At 41.7% G+C, this 25,685-nt stretch overlaps 1 protein-coding gene across 2 annotated transcripts; it reads left to right on the top strand.

Annotated features, from left to right (window-relative positions):
- The first annotated feature begins 1,097 nt into the window (after window positions 1-1,097).
- On the top strand, window positions 1,098-11,220 carry LOC118407898 (baculoviral IAP repeat-containing protein 3-like). 2 transcript variants are annotated; one of them, XM_035808470.1, is made up of 6 exons: window positions 1,098-1,737; window positions 2,917-4,095; window positions 4,847-5,031; window positions 6,258-6,300; window positions 8,887-9,276; window positions 10,059-11,220. In XM_035808470.1, exons 1-6 carry the CDS (start codon window positions 1,497-1,499, stop codon window positions 10,268-10,270), a joined length of 2,250 nt encoding a protein of 749 aa, XP_035664363.1. In that variant the 5' UTR covers window positions 1,098-1,496; the 3' UTR covers window positions 10,271-11,220. The 2 variants fall into 2 exon arrangements, with proteins under 2 accessions (XP_035664363.1, XP_035664362.1); XM_035808469.1 differs by having other exon boundaries at window positions 1,099-1,737; window positions 4,847-5,037.
- Window positions 11,221-25,685: the final 14,465 nt, after the last annotated feature.

The following is a 25,685-nucleotide window of genomic DNA, read 5'->3' as shown; positions in this document are numbered from 1 at the left end:
CCTGCCTACATGCCTACTTAGTAGGCTATTGACTGGTCCCTTGCTCCCCTTGTCGAGGTATAAGGTTCCTCCATGTTAAAATAAGTTTAAAAGGTAGCAGAGTTAAACTTAAAGGCCTAAGGTCTTTAAATTAATTCCCATGTCTTTACTTGCAAAGTCTCAAAACGACTTACTACATGTAAAACAACTGATGTTTAAAGATCATTTCACTACATAAGGAGCAAAACATACAAGTACAAAGAGTATCGGTGAAATATATACATATTAACTTTGAGCCTCATGATTATTGTAGCCTGATTAAATAACACTCCTAGCGGTTGCACCGACAATTACAGAGGGATCATTAACCCCAGCTAGCAAAAAATTGTGTAAACATGGGCCATTCATATGTGTTCTGGTATGCAATAATAAATAATTAGTGACTGGGATTTAATGCTATTTGTGCCATGTATATCTATGCTCTGCCCATGAAACTGGCGTTGGGTACACTTTTGTCTACCCAAAGTTTGAGCTGTGTACCTAATTTCTGACTTGGTACATTGGATGATTGGTGCACCAGATGTTTGTATGTTAAGGTACTACTAGTATTATACACCACTATACGGCTGTTCTCTACAATTTTAAAAAAAACTGATAGCACCTTTGTTTTATTACATTTTTCAAATACGTGTATTGAAGTGAAAGGGAAAATTTGGGTCATTTTTCAAAACTGCCAAATTATGCTTGCAAGTCCTGACGAGAGCATTATTGTTGTTTTGTTGACATTTATTGCTGTTTTAGGCCAAACCAAATTAATTTGTTGGTTTGCTGATTTTTCCCCCAAAAAAGTATGGGGTAAAGTTAAACATAATGGTGAAAATTTGCTGAATGAAAGGTGTTATTTTTTCATTTTTGGAAAAATAGAAACAGGCAATTCCAAAAACCAATTGATTGAATTGTCATGGCCTTAGTAATATTTGACATCAATTGCTCAATAATACCAAATGAAATTCTCACTCATTCAGAAGAATTAAAGCAATCTATTTCTTTTTTTCCAACAGAATTGAACGACCCTGACGAACTGAGGAAACACTGACAGTGACATCTACTGACACAGAGATCAACATTGTTACACAACTCCAGGACTTACTTCATCATGGAATCCTATTTCATATGGCTTTTTGCCAGGCAGGCCATAAAAAATGGCCTGCTTTGTTTCGTATAGACCTGGCGCATTGATCCATCCATGCTGTATTACATGGAGATGGATTCTTGTTAGAGAACTAATTTTAAAGGAGATAATTGTGAAGTGTCGGACTACAGTGTGGGTTCACAATTCACAAGTTGGATTTAAGGGCCCATATTCATCTCTGTCCTCTGAGTACCTCTTTTCCAAACTTCTGAATCACTAGTAGTACTTCTTCCACTATTGTAGAGTGATTTAAACCCTCTTGTAGTTTCTGAGCTATCACTATTATTTCTCAAAAACTTTAGTGCAATATATTAAGTTAGAGAAAATGGCAGCAAACAATGGATTGGACCCAAATGTTGGTCCTGACTGCGCACCAACTGGCATCTCTCAAAGCAACTATGTTCAAAGTCAAACAGGCCCAAAATCTTGGCCAACAATTGGATGCAACACACGTGACCCAAATTCTAATGAAGGCAACATGGCGGGCGGAACTGTGGCGTTCGACAGTTCTCTGCTGGCCACGGATGGCGTAATATCAATGGCACCCCCTCGACCTCTCCCAGCTGGTAAGCATCTTTTAAATTGTCATTCGCTGTCCTCTTTTGTATCTGTGTGATAATGTTATGTTAGGTCCAAAGCCAGGAATTGTTAATGTTGCCAGATGCAAGGAAAGACGTAGGATCATTGCCTGCAGTTTCAATTTTCATGGAGCATTTCTATTTTTCCTTCTAGACAACATTCATGGAAACCCAGAATTGTACAGGAATCTTACAGAGGGCATTGGGCTGGTTTGCTTGGCCCAAACATAGACATACTAATAGCAACTGCGACACTGTCCCAGGCATATGGCATGTCATTATCACATTGGGAAATTGGTGCCCCAATTTTGACCTCAAGTGCGTGCAGTCACAATGCACAGATGTAATTGTAATAATATCTCCATCAAGTGTATAAAAGCATGTATAGGTATTTCAAGTTTAGCATGATGTTTCTTAACATTTTTTTAACACTTTTCAGCATTCCGAGCTTAGTATTTTTCTAGCTTGTTACACGTATGGGGTTATATTGACTCATGCTGCTTTAAATGGCCCATGATGTATCCGAAACATGATTGAAAGGATGGTTGCGTCACCCTCCATCTGACCTTACTGTGCCAAAATAGACGTTACGCAGATGTGCAAATGTGAGGCACACAGTTGCTGTATGCAACCCTATAACAGACTCTCAATGATAGATCTTATTCATGCATTTGCATGAAAATAGCTCAGCTTTTGTCAGTGAAAAAGGGGTCATCATTTGCAGCACAATGAGACCCTTTACACTTGTCATGAGGAGATATTCCCTTAAACTAGTGATTCAGTGTTTGTTTATTCAAACTTACAGACTTTATTCTGGCAGCTCTTTCGAGACTCAAAATCATTCAAGGCTTCTTAACATGGCTTAATTCTTCCAGAAATGTGACAAATTGCAGTACATCTATTGCAACGAGTCCCATACCCAGGAAATTTTTGGTCTTTTTCCAAAATCCAAATTAATTATGGTTTCATATAGTAAAGTAAATTCATTCCTCAAGCTACCGACCAAAATAATGATTTGTTTGAGCATCTTTCCATTATTACTCATAATCATAACTGTATACTTATTGCTATCATAAACTGTATGGTTCAATAGATATTTGACCTTGAAGTTCATCTTAGATTCAATCTTAATATATGAATCCTTCTTTGCTTGTTGTCATTTGGCAGGTCAAACAGTTGAAACATGTACAACCAGAGGGACTACAGCCGCCATGGCACCAGAAATGGCACGAGCGCTGGACTACACACAAGAGGCGATCCGTCTCTCCAGCTTCCGCCACTTCCCCGATTCCGTGCCCGTCAGCGCCACCAGGATGGCCCGAGCCGGGTTCTACTACAGCGGTACTGGGGACCGCGTGATATGTTTCTCCTGTGGTGGCGGAGTGGAGGGATGGGAGTATGGTGACACAGCCATGGGCGAACACGAGAGACTGTACCCTCACTGTGACTTTGTGAACGGTCGCGAGAACAGAAACAAGCCACTGCTACCGCCGGGGATGTTTCCGGCGCCCGTTCCACAAGCGGCCGCGGCAGCAGCACCAACGGCGGGAAGGGACTACGCCGATTTTCTCTCTCCCGCACAACGGGAAAAACTGAGAAGTAAAGAGGCTGACATAAACGACAACAACGATAACAGCTACCGTCAGCCTTCATCAAATACGACTAATCTTGGCAGACCTGACAACAATAACCCTCCTCGAGGTGGGGACAGTCCTGACTCTATGTTGACCTCTAGTCGCCCTCCAAATCTTACCCTTCAGAACAACGTCCTGCCGAATTCCTACGACATTCCCGACCCGGGGCCTGGCACGCCACACGAGAGAGACATCGACCCGAGACACCAGTACAAGAGCGAGCAGCGACGCGTGGACTCCTACGTCACGTGGCCCGCCTGGGCGCCCCTCCAACCGCGGGAACTCGCCAAGGCCGGGTTCTTCTACACGGGATCTGACGACCGCGTGCAGTGCTTCTGCTGCCAGGGAATCCTCCGCAACTGGGAGGCAGGCGACCGCGCCATGAACGAACATCGCCGCCATTTTTCCTCCTGTCCTTTTGTCCTCAACTTCAACGTCGGTAACATCCCGATCGAGGATGAAGACCCCAACCTCCCTCCATCCATTCCGCAGTCCACTCCCGCGAATAGGGAACCAACCAGCCAATCGTCAGGCCTGTACCAGACTGCACGGATTCACCAGCCAGGACTGCAGGTCCCAACGTACCGAGCGTCCAGACCGAAACATCCGCAGATGGCAGACGAACAGATCAGACTGTCCTCCTTTCACCTGTGGCCGTCCTCCACAGCTGTGGCACCCATGCACCTGGCTAAGGCTGGCTTCTTCTACACAAGTAAGTGTTGCTTCTTGTAGGTTAGGCCATGTTAATTTGATTATATGGATGACATCCACGCAAGCATCAGTTTGTTTAAAAAAAGGTTTTGTTTGTGTGTGGATTGAAACATCGGAAAACGATACTAATGTAACAGAATGCCGAAGTAAATTCCCAAATCAAGAACAAGGTGTGAAAAAAAGAATTTATTGTTCAGTGTGTTTAGTCATTTGTTTAACCTTCCTGATCACTTGAGAATGAATGTCAACATCAATTCCAAGGTCAAAGAAGAAAATGTAAAAGGATAAAAATTAAGAATCTATTGTATGGTATTACTACCATACTCTATGTGTTCAGTCATATACTAGTATTCAACCTTCCTGACCACTTAAATTTCATAATGATTTTTTGGCTTCTTGTATCTGCATGCTTGCATCAGTTTTGGAGTTCAAGGAGATAAACTAATGTAATTCCTATACTGTAAATGCATTTAACCTGCAAGGATTTAATTTTACAATAGCAGAAAAGGACTTTTCGTTGGCATCTTACTGCCATGGAAAAATGTTCACGTTGGTTTTAAGTTTGCGGTGAATTGGCAACGCGAAAACCGCAAACATAAAACCGTTAAAATTTCTGCATTTACTGTAATCAAATCAACATCAACGTCCTCTGCATGTACAGTATTTCCCATCTATGCATGGATGTTTATTTCTCTTTAGTCAAAATTTGGTCAGTTTGTTTTTTTAAATAAACTTTCCTATTCATATTTCAGTGGTTGCGGACAACGTGAAATGTTTCTACTGCGATGGCGGCCTGCGGAACTGGGAGCCTGGTGACGAGCCGTGGACGGAGCACGCCAAGTGGTTCCCGCGGTGTGAGTTCCTGCTCCAACAGCGAGGGGATGACTATGTACAGGGAGTACAGGCTCGCTTCCCTAACCTACATGCACAGCAACAGGTACAGGTGAATGTGTGACGAGTTCTATTCCTGCAACTTTGGTTTGGTTTGGTTTGGTTTACACTTTTTATACTCAGTTGCTACTGTTGGCCTTAAATGTAGTTGTGTATCCAGTGGCAGCGAGACAGGGACGAAAAATATACAGTCAAACCTGTATTAGCGGCCACCTTTGTATAGCGACCAACTGACCATTGCGGTCACTTTTTGTTGGTCCCTTGGACTTTTCCATTGACCTAAGCAAGAAATAGTCTATAGCGGCCACCTGTCCAACGCGGCCACGGCCACACGATTTCCAGTCCTGTAGATACAGAAACACTGCATCTTGCGACCAGTGCACTGCCTATTGCAAAGATAAGTGGGTACTGAAACCATGTGTAACTTATTGCTCGTGGCCAATTGATCAGCAATTTCTCTATACTGGTCACCTGTCTATAGTAACCACATATCCCTGGTCCCTTGAGTGACCGCTGTAGACAGGTTTGACTGTAGGGGAAAAACTTTTCTAAGGTGACTGAATAGATTTCCCAGTCAAATAGTAGTTTCAGATGCTACTGTTGGACACAATTGTTAATTCAGGTTGCATACTAGCCAGTTGTAGACCTTTTCTCTGCTTGCTTATTTTTATACCATCTACTAAAACTGCTTTAAAAAGCAGTTACCCTGATTTTGTTTTGTGACTTAAAACAGTAAAAATGTGATTTCCAACTTTTGGTTTCGTATCAAATTCTAACACAATTTTGAAACTTCCTTTTGAACTTGAAGTGGTGTTCAATGCGAACAGCCCATTTTTACAAGTACCATTATCTACACTTAATGAGTTGATTAGGACATTCTTTTGTTGCCCTGGTAAAGAAAAACATATTTTTTAGACATTTGGAAATCAAATACCATGAAAATCACTCACCTCAGTGAAGATATATTAAGATAGAAAGTCCAGAAGATGATGTATAGAAAATGTACAGACTTACACTGCGGGCATTTCTAATGTAGACAATGCAAGCACGTTCTTGCAGTTTGGAAATAAGTCTCGAAAACTCTTTGTACAAGGTCAGTTGTATCTGACATTCAACACTATGGAGATTTATCAAGATAGAGTCCAGAAGATGAAATATAGATTGAGTATAGACTTATAGTTATACAGAAGCTGTGGAAGTTTCATATGTCAAATGTGGAAGAACATAGTAATCAGATTACCAATTGCTTACTGTTTTATTTTTGTGTTTTAGATGCTACAGCAGCACATGAGACCTCCAGACGAAGCCGGCACTGGTAAGTACATCCTCATTGATGTTAGCGTAATGCAACACTGTTAGCATTTTTTTTTTAATTTTATTGTCTTGAAGAAAAATGTTGGTAAACAGTGGCAGTAAAATTTCTTAACATAGCCTTGAGTGTTAGTCCTCAAATTGCAACAGTAACAGGTTACAATATGTACAATACATGTCAGGGCTCGAAATTCATTTTTGGGATTAGGTGCACTGGTGCACCCAGCTTGAAAAATTGGGTGCACCAAAACATTTTTGGGTGCACCACTTAAATCTAAGTAATAACCTAATAGTAAAACTTAGTTCAGTTCAGTTCAGGCTATCAAATCCTTAAACAAGTACCATGACAAACATTTTTATTATCTTTCTAACACTTAGATGTCAAGAATATGATATACTTTGATATCTTTACATACATATCTATATCTGTGCACCCACAGAAAATAATTGGGTGCATAGCTCCAATTTGGGTGCACCTGGGTGCACAGGCACTCAGTATTTCGAGCCCTGCATGTATTTCGACCCCTGTCAGCATATTTATGGTGGATGGTTAACTTAAGGTTGTTGAATTTAAAGGTTCTCGGTTCGAGTCCTTTTTATTGTTGTGCCTTTGGGAAAAGCACTTTGAAAATGAATAGTACTACAGTCAAACCTGTATATGACGACCACTCAAGGGACCCAGCAAAAGTGGTCTTCATACATAGGTGGTCTTTATATAGAAAACAAGATGGCGGCAGTAAAGAAACTGACAAGTATTCAATCAATATGTTCCACAAACTTATTATCCATGCCTTTAGTACTTATATGTGTGCAAATGCATAGTTCAAGTACACTAACAATTATTGTAACAAGTTACATGTACAACACTTTTCCAGTGAAGAAACTGACAAGTATTCAATCAATACGTTCCACAGACTTTATTATCCATGTCGTTACTACTTATCTGTGTGCAAATGCATAACACAAGTACATTGTACACTAACAATTATAGTAAAAATTACATGCACAACACTTTCTAGGGATTGTCCATCTCAAATACATGACTTGCATCAATTTAAGAGTCCATGTTGATGTCATACTAGACTCATAGTCATACAAAACAATGGAGATCAGACATAATCATCTAGAGGTTTTTCAGGAAGCCATCCATGGTGGTTTGCTTTGGCACAATCCTGCGGTCGTTCCATGCCGCACACATTACATCATCACACTGCAGTGTTTCCGCCAGAGGGGCGTCCAGCCGTCCAATGACGGTCTCATTTCGTTTTGGACGGCTTGAACGCAAACACAGGCCGTCCTGATAAAAAATTTGTGACTCACATTTTTGCCGAGAAATCTGTACAAAGTCGATAAATGTAAACCGCAGTTTTGTGTTTTGCATTGAAGCTAGAGGCTTGGGACGCCATCCACAGTCGGAAAGCCGCACACTGTTTGTTTTGCTATTGTTAGTGATTGTTGACAATGTGTGTTGGCGGTACTCGTAAATTCTGTCGGACGATTTTACTATAACACTACAACGGTTGTTATTGGGAGAAATAAGACAACACACTAAGTTTTTCTAGATAAACAAGTTTGTCTGTCTCTGTTTTCATCGTAAACAGAACAAAACACGCACAAACATGTGCTCGGCACGGGGAATCCCCGACCTTCAAGTTCGCGATCGGCGGAAGAATAAAACGTTCACATAAGAGGTGTTTGACGTAAAAACAACAAGTATACCTTTTCTTCCTTTTGATATGAGTTTTGAGCCCGCAAAATCTCCAAAAACGGCAGTAATTTTCGGGGCAAAATAATGCTTACAAAAATGGCGGTCTGAGTTGTTGTTTATCCTAAGCCAATCAGATAGCTAGCTGCCCCTGACGTCACAGATCTCGCGAGATTTTTTTGCGAGAGTTTACGATATTTTCGCCGCCATTACCGCTAGTTACCTCCACGATGTTTTTCGTCATTTCTCAACGCAAATTTCTCGATCTTTGGAAGGTTTTAGATGATCTACAAGTATACTGCAACATGAAAGAGAATATATACAAGTTCTATTTTTTCCCAAGTCCAAGAAGCGTTTACAGCCGTTCCGGTTTTAACCGGACTTGAACCGAAACTTTTTTACATGTCTAGTGCCGGGTTCGGCACGGCGTAGTTTGATAGCGGTAAATAATTTATGACAATTACGCTCATTTTTCGCCGTGAACATTAAAGTCACGTGACAAAATCACATGCCGCGGTCGTTTTGGCAGTGTTTGGGTAACATGCGGTCGCCTTTAGTGGCGGTCGAAGTCGCGTTGGACAGTGGTCGTCATATACAGAAATCTTAATGCTTACGTCTATGGGAAAATTCAAGGGACCGCTTTTCAGCGGTCGTAGTGGACAGTGGGTCGTTATGCACAGGTGGTCGGTAGACCAGGTTTCACTGTACATAGCTTTTTGGTAGGGACTCTAGCTAGTATGATGGGGAGAAGAGCCATCACATTTAACAGAATGAGTGGGGATCCATCCCAGTGAGTACACTGAACCTGACAGTCCAATTTTAGGGTTGACATCTTGAAAAGGTGATTGATCACAATTGTGAAAGTATCATGCTTTATTTGTGCAGGCCGACCGGCCCCCCGACCGCAGGCCTCCCAGAGCACCCTTGCTGTGGAGATGCAGAGCCAGGTGGTGTCAGGTGTGCTGGAGATGGGGTTCGATCCCAACATAGTCAGGAACGCCGTCCAGCAACGCCTACGGGAACACGGCAGCGGATACACCTCCGCGCACGAGCTGGTCGTCGCCGTGCTAGATCTCGAGGAAGAAGAAGAAAGGATGGAGCACTCGTCCCAGGGGGGGACGGGGGCTGGCCCAGAGGAGGGGGCAGCGAAGAAACAGAAAGAGTTGGAAGAGCCGGCTGCAACAGCCACATCTGCAGCTGCAGGGGCCAGTGGGACAGAAGAACCACAACCAGGGACTAGTGCATCCATGGAGGAACCAGCTGCGGCTGCTGCAGGTAAAATCAGAAGCTTTGTTTCAGTTACTAGTAGGCCTAGGATAAAATGTTGCGTTTCCTGCTTCCCTACCTAGTACCCTTGAAAAACCTGCCAATGCTAGACTTTTTTGGACGGTGAGTAGTGGAGTTTATTTTTTTATTCAGCCTGCTTCCTATTAAAGTAAAAATACTGGTTGTCCTATCTAATGAAGGATAAATTAATCCATTATGCCCAAAATTAAAGTTTGACATTAAAAGAAAAGTGCCCTCATGTTTTTCAGTTTACATGTATTTTGTTGACCTCCTTTGTAATATGTATCACAGCCTAAAAAACGTCCTATTTTTTTCTGGAAGGAAACACAACATTTTTTGCCCTAGGCCTTACAGTATTTTCTTTGAGAAATTCAAACTTTGTATGTCAAAATTCTTAAACAGACTGCTTCCAGTACCCTTTACTATGCTGTGATTGTAAGAGTGCTATTAAATTTGAAATGAAATCAGTTTAGCTGTAGGAATTGTCAGTTCAGAACATGAGTTGTTACCTTGCTGGTGTGAACTTCCATGGCAAGCCTGTATATTCTCTTTGAAAAGAGCTTGGGGAATTATCAGTGAATACCTGTAAATGCCGTACATAGCATCTGCCAACTCTGTCAAGTCTTCTCTTTTAACTGTTCATTGAGTTCTTTTTAGCTAAACTGGTACAACATCAATTTCACTTTCCTCCTCTATGTAGTATTCCTTCCTCTTTATGTTTTTAAAGTTATTATATAGATTTCTAATATCATACTTTTTCACCTGTGCAGGGGAAGAAGGCAACAGTTTTGAACAGTTGAAGAAGGAACTGGACAAGTACAAGGATGAGAGGACCTGTAAGATCTGCATGGATGCTGAAGTCAACATAGTGTTCATCCCATGTGGCCACCTGGCGGTTTGTGCCAACTGTGCAGCCAGCGTACGCAGGTGTCCGATATGTAGGGCTAGCATTCGCGGCACTGTCCGCACATATATGTCTTAGACTCATCAGCCTTTGCAACAGTTTATGATGTTTTCTTTAGTTGGATGTGGTCATGTCAGCTTTGACATGCTAGCCTGGTTGCCACCCTCAGAAGTAACTGTTGCCTCAATCTTAGTGCCTCTAATAACGGATATGCAAGGGAAACAATTGAGCCAGCATTTACTATTAAGGATAATACCCAGGATAATAACATGCTAAGTATGTTGCGTGTTCAGACTTTTACTACAGAGATACAGAAAGTTACACGTCAAGTCGCACAAACCAATCTACAAAAAGGCACCAGTGCACATATACAAAGGGGCAGCTAAGTAAGCTTAATGCAAGTTTAAGTTTACTGCTCCAACATAATTCGTTCACTTAAATCCTGTATGCATATGGTTATGAATAAGGCTCCTGTACAAGATTTATCATTTTCTTCGTTTCTTGATGATGGTCTCTAAAATATTATTATTTTCTAGAAACTAACATGTTGAGGAGAGTAGTACAATACAATTTTGCTGAAAGTTGTTCACTTGTACACTGTCCTAGTCTAAACTGTATTCTCTTGACAATGTTGTCAAATTTAAATTAGTAAGGCAAGTGTTTCAGACCAGCTCTAATCACTTCACTTTATTGGAGACATGTACCTTCCCATATAGCAATGACTAGCAACTCGGCTGGTATCTATTATTTCAGGAAATTACAATCAACATTGTCTTGCACATGTATATGTATATGTATACTTTATCTGTATCATATTGGACAGTAATGTCAATGTAATTATGTAAGTACATAGATCTTACATGTATTTATACTTTATGCAATTATGAAACATATTGTACAATATGGAGTCAGGCATGCAGAGTGTTAATTTTCCTGTACAGGTGTATGTTACATTTGTTGGTGACCTTTCCAGTTGTTTGATGTTAAGCAGTTGTTTTTTTCTCGCTCTTTTTTTCTCCAAAGGAAAATTAAAGAAGAGAAACAGGATTTTTAATTCTTTTTCATTTCTTGTGTAACTAATATCAACGTTACCAAAACCTTACAAACCTAAAGAAAAGAAGCTCATGGTAACTGTGCCTGTAACTGCAATCCTCACTTGAAAGTGCTCTAAGGCACTGTCTGTGTCCTCTCCAGTGTTCTCCCTTCAGCTGTCTGAAGTGGGTTGGGTCACAGGGTTCCCCTGCAGGTCACTTGCACCATCAGCAACCTGAAAGAGCATTACTATATAAAAGCAAAACACGGAATTGAGAAAGGCAAATCAAAACATTGGGGGATACCCTTCCTCCAGGAATGCTATTTTTCTAGAATCTTGTTCAATATTGTTGAAAAGACCAAAAAAAGGGTATTTCATACCTGTACCCAGTCGTCCTCTGGAAGCTCAGGAAACCCAGCACGCTCGGACAGCCCAGCACGCTCGGACAGCCCAGCACGCTCGGACAGCCCAGCACGCTCGGACAGCCCAGCACGCTCGGACAGACCAGCACGCTCGGACAGACCAGCACGCTCGGACAGACCAGCACGCTCGGACAGACCAGCACGCTCGGACAGACCAGCACGGTCAGCCTGAATGTTGATGATGTTTTGACAATGCGGGCAGACGGCGCAGAGGATGAGCTGTGCCTCTCTCAGAGCCATAGCATGATCTCCAGCCAGATCCTGTAAAGATTTTTACAACATTATTTTCACATAATGGTTGACTATCATTTTGTGACATATCTTGAACCCCATTGAACTCATTAGGCCCTTTTTACATATGGTGTAAACTCCCAAGCCAAGATAAAGAGAGAAACTATTGTCATTACCACATCAATACATCCATGAACAATCATTACACCCTAGTATTATGTATATATTGGAATTTAGATATAATATAGGACGAATTCCATTTTGTGATAGAATGTAGATTATATACCGTAGAGAGAAATGAACTGTACAGGCTTGTACAAAAACTACTAGTATTCCCCTATTTCATACACTTAAGTTCTGTAGAAAATTCATATTCCTAATGCAACCAGACAAACCATCGATCATAAAACATATCTGTTCCTTTATGTACATCACGACTGAAAAGTGAGAAGTTATTCAACGTTAGTTTCTTCTATTAACGTTAACTATTTCTTTAACTGCTGAATGCATCTCTTAACATGTCTTGTAGTATAAAGGTCTTCCTTCAGTTGTGTACACCGCCTGAACCTTCCTGGTAAAGGTATATAAGGGAGCTTCATGCATTAATTAGCCTCAAACGTATAACCTCCACACGTAAAAGAGCCCAACACATTTACCTAGAACCTGGTTTACTTTGCAATTGGCTACATGTATATATGCGAGCCCGATTATGAAGCCACATTGCATTTACGAAAAAGCGGCCGCGTTTGTTGTTGGTAACAAACGAACTCGAGACTGGCATGGACTTTCTTGACTTCAAAAGCGTAAAGTTAACGTTACTTACAAACTACATGGTCATACTGTGTTCGTATAAGGACAGTGTTAGTTATCGGTGTCTACCCATACGTACCATGGGTCTACTCGATGGTGTAACCGGTCCCGGCTAACCGGCAGACTGACAGAAAAGATGGATACCAACTCACCTGCGCAATCGGCACAGTCCTCACCGACAGGCGAAACGTTCTTCCACAGTCAAAGCGGGGACACCTCTGTGGGCAAGTAACTACCAACTGATAGTCCTGGCGGCGACGTTCTTCTGGCACTACGACGTTTCTGGCTTCCATAGCCGCTTGCAGTTAGTATATGTACAGTATGTAGATTTAGCTTTAATAAACACGTATCAGTACTGTACAGTATCCTTACATGGGAGGACCGTTTTGCCACTTTTGGTGTATTGGCGTACTTTAATATGGGTCCTATCATCAGGTTACCATTTTTGTTTGGTCGGCATAGTTTACTCTCCGAACTGAGGTTCAGGGGTAATTCGTGACTTCTTTTTTCATATACTTTTTGTCAGCAGGCCTGTAGACAGAAACAAACAGCATATAAGAAAAAGGTCACGATCGATCAAGTTCCCCCATCAAACTCTGCTTGGAGAGTTGGCATGGTTGGCGTGTAACCACTACCACTGACAACTTTCCCCACCCTATTTCAGAAGTATAGTAGTCCTGTGACAAAGGGAAAGTCCCCAGTCCTTTCTCTGACAAGCCAATCACGTACGACAAACTGACGAAACATCCAGTCTTACGCCCAGGTTTTCCCGCGCAAAACAGGCAATTGGCATGCGCATGGGGCCAAATTGGTATTGCATGTCAGGTCCGTCAGGTCTCATTGATGTATTACTCCGAGTGGGTCCTAAAAGAGATCCGAGCCAAAAAATAAACGGCTGCATCGACGCGTGTTTTTAGCGTTGAGAAATTTCCTTTTAGCGAGCGGAACTGATCTCAAAAGTTAGATTGGTGAAAGCTTGTTTGTAACTGAAGAAATTAGCAGGTAAAGTTTTGCAGCCGCGCGCTAGGTCGGAGGTACACTATCCTGGGTTCTGAGTGGTGCGGTCGTACACTAAAAGCGAAAAAGTATTTTTTTTGTGGGGATTGACTAATCGTAGTTTGTAATTGCTATAAAAAAAGGACCAGTGTCTATTTGACGTTGGCAATTTTTTCCCAAGATATGGGGTAAATGTGCTCAACATAGAACGAAAAATCTGCTAAAATTTCACGTACAGTAGCTTCATTATGAACGCGCCCATGTAAACCACGAATTATAACATAGAAGTCTATGGGAAGAAAACTCATCAATGAGACCTTAATGTAAACTTCGCTCCCTCATGGAGGACAAGGCTGAGTGAAGAAGAAGAATCCACTGTGACCCGTAGTTCAAGGTTCATTGTGTACTTCGACTTTTCGTTGCGTCTACGAAAGACGGAAGTACGAGTTGAAAAGGCACGGGTACGGGTTCCATAAGGCCAAATTGCTACAACAAGGATTGTAGTACTGTGTACGCGAACTACACATATTAAATCCTCCGGTGGCATAACACAGTAACGGCTAACGCTGGGGAAGGAGTTAAGCCGACAGAGGAGTAAAATTGGCCACCGCAAGCCTACCACACCAAACATTGTACGGTCAGCTGGCAGACGGCAAACGTGACAGGGGGCGCCCAAAGCTCCGTTTTGTGGATGTCTGCAGGCGCGACCTGAAACTTTTCAACATTGGAGCTGATTGGGAGCACCAGCCCAAGACCGCGCAGCATGACGGCACAAACTCCATCAAGGTGCCAAGAAACTTGAAAATGACCTGGAGACGAAGGGAGCCACTAGAAAGCAAAAGAGACAGAATCCGTGCACAACAAACGCCTTCACGTGCTCAACCTGTGGCAGACTGCGCAGGAGTCGGGTCGGTCTGGCTGCACACCGCCGAGTCCATGTGAACTGATCGTCCGTCAGGATGGAAAGGACAGAAGAAGAAGAAGAATCAGTATTAAAGATGATCTTGTTGTATGTCTGTGTGTGTGTAAACAAGATAACTCAAGAACGGTTGGGTGGATTGGTTTCATACTTGGTGTGTTGGTAGTGTGTGATGAAAGTTAGAAATGATTAGATTTTGGGCCCCCTAGCGACTCCCCTTGGTACTCCAGCGCAACTTCCGGTTTTGCTATCTGGGTGTTCTGAACATACTATGGTCACGATATTGGAGTGTTAGATAGCTGTTGTGCTCAGGAAGAAGTCACATAAGTTTGGGCCCCCTCGTGTCTAGTTTTGGGATAGCAGGGGCATTTTTGTCAAAAACTTCTGAAGAGGATAACTCAAGAAGGGAACAGCGGATTTTCATGATTTTTGGTATGTAGGTACCTTAGACAATGTTGTACAAGATAAGATACTAATTATGCAAAATAGGAACACATTTGCATAACTAATGAGAATATTCCATCATAGCAGTTTTTTCAATGTATCTCTTGTTCTAGACATGCTATGGTCTTGACATTTAAGCGGGAGATAGCTTTTTGTGTCATGACAAAGTGAAGCAAGTTTCAGCCCCCTAACATTTAATTTGGGAACTGCAGGGGCGTTTTTGTCAAGACATTCCAAAGAGGATAACTGCAGAAAGGATTGAGGGATTGGCATCATATTAGGCATGAAGGAATCTTGGGCAAAGATGTTCATAATGATATGTATGTTATGCAAATGAGGAAGTAATTTGCATAATTAATGAGGAAATTGTATAATTTGATTGTTTTCAATAACTGGACTTCAATAAATGTAACACATGTTAATTATGATGGGTGGATTATAAGCAGATACCAAATATGGTAATGAGGAACTTATTTGCATAATTTATGTAAAAATTGCTAAACCGCTTTATAATTAATGATGGAAATTTTATTATTGTGACAAGTGTACATTAGTCAATGGTGAACAATACCATGCATAAATTATGTTAATGTATCAGTCAATTGCATGAAATTTACAAAAGCTCTTAATATTCATGGAGGTATGAGGTCACCGAACTCTAGTTTGACATATGTGATCATATGTGCATTCACAGCAGATGCTGCACTTGATACAATCAAGGAGGTTTCTTTAACCTCCTTGATACAATTGAGACACAAAAACCCTATAAGTTGCAAATATGCAAGCGCCCACGGGTGGGGACAGACACGACTCCGCCGGGACAGCCTCCTCGGGGAAGTGTACGTGCCTCCCCGCCAAGGCCAAAACTCTGACCTCTGCTTGGAGAGTACTTTCTGCGCAACTCCGGAAATGCACGGGCTCTCGCCGTTGAGGACCAGCCATCATCATCATCATCATTAGCCGCCCAGCAACATCTGATACCCCAGCAAGCGCCAACGGGTGCCCAAAACAGAGTAGAGTACTTTTTACAGACACCAACTCCTCCGAGACAGCTTCCTCGGGGAAGCGTACGTCCCTTTCCGCCTACCCTGGGAAAGCCAAAGTCCTAAGAACCGGCACGCAAAGAGTTACCGAGAAAGAAGAACGCTGCGAACGTAAGGTAGACGTGGAAGAACTACTGGCAGACGGACGACCTGCTGGCGGAAGTCATGGCGGCGGCGGCCGCCATAGCCATGGTAGCGCAGAGCGGAAGCACACCATCGCTACCCCACACCGCTACCCCAAACCACCGTTCTCCTACCTGGCCCAGGTCGTCATCGCTATACAAAAGAAGCTGTCACTAATAAAGGAGATACACCGTCACGAATTTCACGTTCTTCGGATTCCGCAGTGACTACATGGGCTGGAAGAAATCCTTGCGGCATAACCTGTGCACCCACAAGTGTTTCTACTAGTGTAAAGGACCCCAGTCGCCCGTTTGTTAAGGGGAACTACTGGGCTGTGTGCGAGCACAAGGTTCTGAAGGACGCTTCGAAGAAACAGGACAGTTATACGCCCATTCCTCGTTAACTGGGAAAATTGGAGGTAGAAAATTGTAAAAAATAAAGTTGTCCAAAACGCTTACCTGCTGGTATGAACTTGTTACCACTTATATCGACTATCTTTTGCTATTTTTGTCTGGTGCTAACACGCTTAATTTTGGAGATATTTGATTTTTAGTAGGCCATGTCATCTTGCCTACAATTTCGTAATAAAGAGCATATTACTACACAGCACAGAGAAATGTTCCAGCAAGTAATAGTGGATCAACAACAGCCAAATTAGCGAATTTTCCAACCCAAAACCTTCAAATTACACGCCAATGAGAAATGTTTAACCGCCGTGTCATTTGTTTCGGAATAATCATCAAAATTACTAGCTATTAAGTTTGCTACATTTGTATAAAACTAAATAAATGATATGTTTTTTTTTCTGATATGAAGACAAACCGTTTAATACTCCTTAATTTTCACCCTGTAGGATGGGATAAGAGCAATAGAATATATTTATGAAAATGGTTGGTAGCAGGCGATATCTATTCTACAGGTAAATGCCAATGAACTGTGGTAACGTAAATTACAGAATCTCTAACATATGGAGGAAAGCCGAATAGTGTACATACTGGCTCTATTTGAACTGATCAGGTCATGTTCGTCTATAATGCTGGACCTCTTATCTTCATGTTGCTAACTCAGAGTAGCAAAAAAGTGTATCTTTGTTATCCGGAATACCCGTATAATCTTGTTCGTCCTGTACCCACCCGGACTCTGCGGAAAGACACCCAAGATATGCAAGGTCTCTATCTTGGCGGGGTCTATCTAAATACATGCTAAGTAACAAAGGATTCACGCAATCACACGCTCTAGGTCGGAACCGCTTCGTCCTCGCGTCCTTCAATCAAGTCTTTGGGAATAGCAGGACATGATGCGATGGCAACATGCACCAGATGGACTGGGCCTTTCTAGCACAAGCTTTCGATATTGGAAAGACAACAAACTAAACACCAGTTATCGCACTTCTTATAAAACATTTTTTAATGTCAGGACAATCTTTGTTCGTGGAACAAACACAATGTCACATCAATATAGAATGAATGTGCTACCTAACAAAATGTCCATCCATACACCTTATATCGTGTGGTTCAATAATACCGGCAGAAAGAACTGTGGAATATGTGTATAACAAGGCTTTTGTTGATGAGCAAGGCGATAAACAGTGAATTTTCCAAAAGAGAGCTGCATGTGTAAAGGCACTGGTCTGTTCTACAGTTATCCTGGCAGCCTGTCCCTTTATACTAATGCCACATGATTACATGACAAGCCTGACGTTATATAGGTCTTGACTTTATAGAGTGGGATTGGTTTCACAAATAGCTTTCTGCCTTAAACCATGTGTCTGTCCATGTAAAACAATTCTGTGCATCAATTCTGTGCAGTCACGACTGGTTGAAAGAGTAGTTTGCTTCTAATTAACAAGATTCCCAACCTAAACAAGCAAATGTGAAAACTTCGGAACATCTAATGATAGTGAAGTCTTAACTTAAGTTAGCTATTAACTTCTGCAGCCCATATGCTTTTGATTATGGAGCTTATAACTCAATGACAAGTCCTCAATGTAGATAACGTGGCGCTAGCGTAAATAGTGTCGCTGATTTACCGCCGTCTGTACGTAAAGGGGTCCACTGTGTAAAACGAGAAATATTTCTGTGACACGAATCTTGACTACATTGACCTTCATAATTAGCTGATCATAATCTCTGTTGCTATTTAAGACAAACATGCTTGAAACGTACCTCACTTCATCAGTCAGTGTTGAGCATGAATTTCTGTCATTCCAGTCGTGTGATCTTCAAAAAGCGCGCGAAAATGACGACAAACTTGGACGAGTCTACTTTGACAACAGGGGTTTATTTTGGTTCAGTTCAACCCAATATACATTTATTCAATTTGGCACTATACATTCCGTGTAATGTTGGTTATTGAAGCATCAGATATCAATATAAACACCCGCATCTTTCCAAGTTGGTGCATGTCAGGTTTATCATTTGAACATCGTTCCTATGAGAAATGAAAAGTCCCAGCATCGTAAAATTCACTGAAACAGGAACATATAAACAGACTGCATTGTGACTCTATGGCAAGCCAAGCCCACCTACAGTAACATTACAGCAGATAATACATTTTTGGTTGATGTGCTCTTGCTGAACATCCGATGACATGTTGAAGAAAAAAAATGGTAACGTAAATTATATGGTAACGTAAATTATATTTATGCTTTTAATGATGAATAAAATTTTAACAAACAGCTCTAGAAAGATAAACTTTGCAGGCAATTACTTATCTGGGAGCATTCTTTCCTATGAGTACAAAAGTAATGATCTTTCTATAATTCTAAGAGACTTATTATGGTAACGTAAATTATATCAAAAAAGTGACAAACGGCCTGAGATTGGCGGTTATAGTCATGTTTCCAACATTCGTGTTTTATGTGTTCTGTCATTTGTTGGTTACACAACACCACTGTTTAGCAGATAAAACAGTGAAAAAATTATCGGAAAATGTCTTTTCGTAAGCGAATTACACCCAACAGAAGTTCGGTAACGTAAATTATACAAAATTTGGCGACAAGAATAAAACGGCATCTGACGTAAAAAGGTCGTCTGCTCGACAAGTTCATCAACACGTGACAAGCCGGCCTAAGTGGTTGATGTAAATTATGACTGAAAATTTAAAGAACTAACGTCTTTTCATTATCAGAATGCCACGATATTCACCTTTATAGCATTTCCGACACGTGTTTTTAGCGTGTTTCTAAGCAAAACCTTACCCGGGACGACCAAAAGGCAACTAACAATGGTGGGAAAACATTGCTTAGCATATTACTATCATGTACTTGTAACGGAAAAGGGCAAAATACGTAGTCATTGTGTCTTTAAAGAAAACTGTGGCCCGCTGCTTATGTGCGACAGCAATTTGCCCCTTTAACGAGGAATGGGCGTATAGCGAGCGAGAGAAAGCTCTAGGCTGACTTCGAGACTCCCGGCTCTGTGTGTACGACTCCTTCGGAAGAGTCGGGAAACCTCGCCGGCGTCCGAGGTGTCCACCCTGCAAAGCGATTTTTAACCGGGAATACGCCGGGAAATGAAAATATGCCGGGAAAGGAAAAATGCCGGAAAAGGAATATATGCCGGGAAGCTTGTACTCGCCCCAAGCCTGTAAGATCTGTAACATAGTCTGTATGATCGTGTATGGATGCCGAGGTCAACATTGTGTTCATCTCATGCGGCCACCTGGCGGTGTGTGCAAACTGTGCAGCTAGCGTACGCAGGTGCAAAATATGCAGAGCCAGCATTTGCGGCTCTGTCAGCACATACATGTCTTGGGTTGAAACAAGCACTTCGAACTCAATAATCGTATCAATTCCATATGCCATGAGATCTTGTCGTGCATTCTATGTTCATCTCTCCATGTGAAGTAGAATAAAAAGGTAAGATATGCTTTAAACATTTCCTTCGTCGTAGCATAGCCATGACATTGACAATGCTACTGTACGCAAGTTAGGATGATTATTTTGTGACCAACTTAACAAGAAACAGTCATATAATGTACAGTACAATGAAAATGTATAGAACGAGTTCCAAGTCAAAATTCATCTATTTCATACATTTTTTTTTACATCAAGGAAATTAATTATCATTTGACTTCATGTCAAAACTAACATGATCTGAATTATCACTTATTTGCAATATATGACTTTTAAAAAAGTGTTACAAAAAAGACAAAATTCTAGAATACAGAAACTGATACATTATCTGGCAAACAATTTGAAATACACGACAATTTGACAATCAAACCAAAGACAGTTACGGAACTGATGGTTGAAAAACTTTGTACATAGTGAAAAAATCTGTTAAATATCCGAGCTTATAATAATATTCACAGTTGAATATATTTGCTATTTGTATGCACATTTTAATGCAACCACGACGACGGCTACACAAATATATCCACATTATATGTGTGTGTTGTTTGTTTGAAAGTTCATCGATTAAAGGCACGATATTGATTGAATACAAAAGATGAACAAATGCAAGAGTTGTCTTTCAAGTTTGAATTCAAGTTCTAAATCAATGTTTTAGATTTCATTATTTTGTTGTATCAGTTCAATTATCAAAATAGCCGTTGCTTTCCACCAGAGACCTTACAGTACCAAATTCTTTTACATTATTATCTACCTCTATTTTCTAATATTGTGCTAAAACCTGATATGTTACATATAATATCAGACTGTCAACAATAAGTCATAAAAACACAGGAAAGCTTCATACAATTCATTGCTGCTACGGCCCCCTTTCCACTAGACGGCGATCGCGCTGCACTCTCACTGTGACCTAAATAGGATATGTGTAACCTTCACTTTCACACTGGGTCATATATCATACAAAACTTAAAGGTGTGACTGAAAAGGCAAGAAAACCGCAAAGTGTAAAAAGATTCGTTTCTTTTCTGTACAATTCGTTGAGCGATATGTCAAATTGTAGGTCGCAGAGAGAGCGCGACGAGAGCGCCGTCCTACTAAGTGGAAAGGAGGTATACTCCATAGGAGAATATGTGATGAAAATATACACATATACGATTTGTACATTGAACCTTGCCTCTTTTAGAAGTAAATGGCCGAGCAGTTCTGTACATTGTATGCCCTTAAGGCTATTTCTGTGACTGTGTTTTCAGCAGTAAAATCTGTTGTGGAATAGTGGTCACACTGAATCTCATAGTGCCCAGGTGCTTCTGTGTTCTGACGAACAGGCCTCCCCTGCTCGCTGACACCGTAGCCTGTTGTGCCTGTGTTCTCCCCATTAGTAGTGGGGTGATAGTAACGCTCAATGCTGTAACGTCCTGGCCCCTCAGTGTCTTGACAGACAGGTTTCCCTTGCACCTCACTGATACTAAAGCCAACCTAGCAAATATTGGAAACATGCCAAATTTGGGGACTACATGTGGATATGCTCTGGAGATATCACTTGTTTATGAGTCAAGAATTTGAAGCCACACTTTTTTGACCATTTAGAATTGTAAAGAAATTGTGTTTCAAAACATGTCCAGCATTTTATATATAGCTTTTGATATCCCTAAGCACCCTTTTTATCTAGGCAACGGATATAGGTCACAAGACAAATAAAGGTGAACTAGCGTTATAGCAACTAAATTTTTTTTTTTTATAATGGAATACAAATGGAAGTACAGAGAAAGTTTTTCACTTACGTGTACATGCCCCATGTTATAGCCAGGTGGTCTCTCAGTTGTATTGTTGTAGTTCAGTTGACAGTAGGGACAAACACTGGTCAGGATGATCCGTAACTCTGCCACAAACGTGATGTTATGGTCACATCTGACGCCCTGTAGAAAATATTACCAGACTGCCAGTCACAGACTGCAATGATTGTATTTGGGGTCAGAGGTCATAAAGCGCGCTACAACAGTATCCAAATCACAAAACTTATTTTGATGACAAGACAAGATGAGAGACTAGAAGGAAATATCGGTCCTCACACGACAAAAGAAGCAAGTTCTTCTGTTTCTTGTACAAAAGGTTCCAAATTACCACTGGAACACAGCGTATTACCTTAGTAGCTTACTTCCCTCGTTGCTTCCCTTTGGGTGCGCAGCGTTTACACTGTCGCACGGCTCGCAGGTTCCTTTATAATAGCTTCATGCAGGTAACGTGGTTTCAAGCTGTTTAAAAGCACATCGTTACTCCCTTTCGATTTTTCAACTTTGCCACCAATTGGACATCTCTATCTGTCATCACTGTCAAATCAATAAATATGCCAGATTGTAAGTCGACTTGGTTGCGATGTTGGTCAGTGAAAAAAGGTTTGTAGTGTAAAATTATGCGTAAAACAATTGTGTATTGTAGGGGAGAGGGAGGTGAATAGAACAGCCTCATATGCTGTAGTGTGTATGCGTCTACGTCAGATAAAATCACGCCCCTACAATTGGCCAACCAGGAGCTTGTGTAAACACCTGGTCAGGCTAGTAATAGTATGCAAATAAGGGGAATCCCCCTACTCACTGGCTCTGCATGCTCTTTTCCCTAACTATACAAGGATATGCAGCTAGGCGTTTTTAATTTCCCGTCATTCGTTCGAAGCTATGTTATTTTACGTAATTCGTAGTGGAAAACGTATCCAGTACATTTCACGTAGAAACGGAACCACGGCTAAAAATTTCACGTAAAGCGTAATCAGGGCTAAAAAATTTCACATAAAGCGTGTTAAAATGCCCCGTGGATCGTGGTCTGGACTCCCAATTTTGGTAAGTCGTACGCGCGTGGTGAAGTCTACCGGCAGCAAGTTTTGCCCTCCAAATACAGGAAATGGCGTTTCAGAAGGTTTAAATTTCGCCGGTGTGACAGCGATCTCGCCCCCCCCCCCCGTGATCTCGCCCCCCCGGGGCGAAATCGCTAGCGATCTCGCCCTCCTCGGCTAGTGATCTCGCCCCCCTACCTCGCCCCCCTTTAGCGATTTCGCCCCCCCCCCCCAAAAAAAACGGGTTTACATGACATTTTAGAAGTTGATTGGTATAAATCACAAAATGCAGTTTCAGAATGATATAAGTACACGAGTTTGATAGTACATAACTCCATTCATAGTATCAATATTAACGTAATTACATGGTAATAAGATAGTTGAACTTGTTTCAGACAAGGAGGGTTGGGTCCCTTGTATTCCCATTATTGCATATACCTGAGTCTTGACATAAGATGTATTTCATTGTATTCACCTGTCCTCAAACAACCTATATATCTCCAATATGAAGTCTCTACCATGAAGTGACAACAAAAGAACTATGTAATGTCTTTATTAATTATGCAAATATTAGGTATTAATTAGAATAACGCACATTTTGGTATATGCACCTGGCCAAGGGATATCTTCACCTCCAACATGGCTGTTTTTTCTAGTATTTAGGAACTGATGCATTTACCCGTGTTTCTTAAGACTGGTACTTTACCAGTGTTTGTGTAGCATTTAGCAACAGCTATATCAACTTGCGCGTAGATAGTGTTTATAATGAGAAACTATTATTCACGTGTGTTTTTGTTAGTGCTTTGGAAATGTTTCCAGCACAAGAAAGAAAACACTGTGACAAATTGAAAACATATAGCTGACGTATTCCGTACCATAGACGGTGTTGATTTATACGTTCGCAGTAGCACTGTTTTTATGCCACCTCAGCTGCAAAAATTGTCTTTTTCATTTCAATGTCATGTTTGCACCGAACAATATAGTATCGACTTTCGAGGTATGACAGGCATCTTACGGTACGGTAATAAGGTGCCATAAGGTACCAGGTAACACACCATACACGTTACTCCCCAGGTGCAGTATAGTACCAGGTAGCGCACCTGTAATATGTAGTAACCAGCTGCTCGGGGGGGGGGGGGGCGAAAACGCTAAAGGGGGGCGAAAACGCTAGTGATCTCGCCCCCCGGGGGGGCGAGATCGCCGGGGGGGCGAGATCGCTGTCACACCGGACCTCATTCACCCCCATGAAACTCCTTTTCCGCCGTACCCTAAAAATCTCGCCGTACTCGCTGAAAAATATCGCCGTACCCGCGTAGAAAAGGAACCACGGCTAAAAATTTCACGTAAAGCGTAATCAGGGCTAAAAAATTTCACGTAAAGCGTGTTAAAATACCCCGTTATGCCCCGCTATGCCGTACCCGCTAAAAAATATCGCCGTACCCTAAAAATATCGCCGTACCCGTCCCTATCCGCCGTACAAAACAGCCGACACCACTCGGCCCGGGGCATACTCACACGAAAGTCGTATCTAAAAACCCTGTACGGCAACGACACACGATCTCATATAGCCTATGCTCTGGGAAACATTGACAAATGAGAGTTTTGTGCGCCACCTATTTATAGTCTAACCTGTCAAATCAATAAATATGCCAAATATCTAACCTAATGTCAACATGTAACGCTGCCTTTATTTGACGCCTTGGGTTCTTGGCACGCTTCCAACCGCCAATTCAGTCAGCATACAAAGGTCGCTAATTGAATGGGAGGGATGATGAACCCCCACCCGTTGGCTGTCACTGAGTAGCAAATAGTGTCAACAAGGGAACAACTTAACAATAACTTGTCGAACTATTGAACAAAATTATCAGCCGTCGAGTACGTTTACTTTACGGTAAGGGTAGCACTCTTGGTAATTCCGACGTGACTAACAATGGTACTTTGGTTCCATGTATATTGCTAAAAAATGAAACTTCCCTGTTCTCAATCTCCAAGCAAATCTTGCTGTACCAAATGGGAAATAACTCCTCTGGCCAATAACTCCTCCGCCGGCTAAACTCCTTCCCATTTGCCACATCTGCTTGGAGATTACCTATTTTTGGATGGATGTGCCCGGACAATAATGACGTTTCTTCCTTGCAACTTGCAGCCTTACCGTAGAAGGTCACACGAGTCAGCCATATGATATATCAAGTCCATAGGAGTTCCGTATTTACATTATTAGTTTAGGTAATTAATGTTTGAGTCCGAAAAAGTCGTGTTTTTCCGTTCCATAATCAGGCTGCACAGCAAAAGTCAAAGTAAAAACAACTTCTTCCCAGCAAACTTTACCTAGTAAAAGCAAAAGAATGTCAATACACAACTCATACGGACTTGTATACGCACTCTTGTGACCGCTCAGGCCTGGTTCGGGTTCTCTATGCGTGCCGTATGTGGGGATCTGCGTTCAAAAACCGGACTCGTAGCATACAAAACGTGTACTGGGACAACGGACAACAGAAAACTAAATAATCAGCACCAAACACCGGACCATACCTTGTATAAAGTGTCTCTGGAACTCTCCGGCACAACGTTCGCCACCCACTCGGTTAATCCCGAATAAAATGTACTGCAAGTACAATGTATTAGGATTTCGGAGCGACAACCTGACAAGTTCTAAAAATAGGCTAGCACCACCACTTCAACTAGTTACCACTCTGAGACTCGCCAATGCGTCTCTGATTGGTTACTGCCCTTTTCACGTGGCAAAAACATGACGTCACCATGCATGCAGATGACATTCCTCCATGACGATC

This window comes from Branchiostoma floridae, unplaced genomic scaffold (assembly GCF_000003815.2).
Source record: "Branchiostoma floridae strain S238N-H82 unplaced genomic scaffold, Bfl_VNyyK Sc7u5tJ_1497, whole genome shotgun sequence".
In the NCBI taxonomy this organism is placed as follows: Eukaryota; Metazoa; Chordata; class Leptocardii; order Amphioxiformes; family Branchiostomatidae; genus Branchiostoma; species Branchiostoma floridae.
Note: the sequence above shows the minus strand (reverse complement) of the source record. Positions and strands in the feature narration are given on the sequence as shown.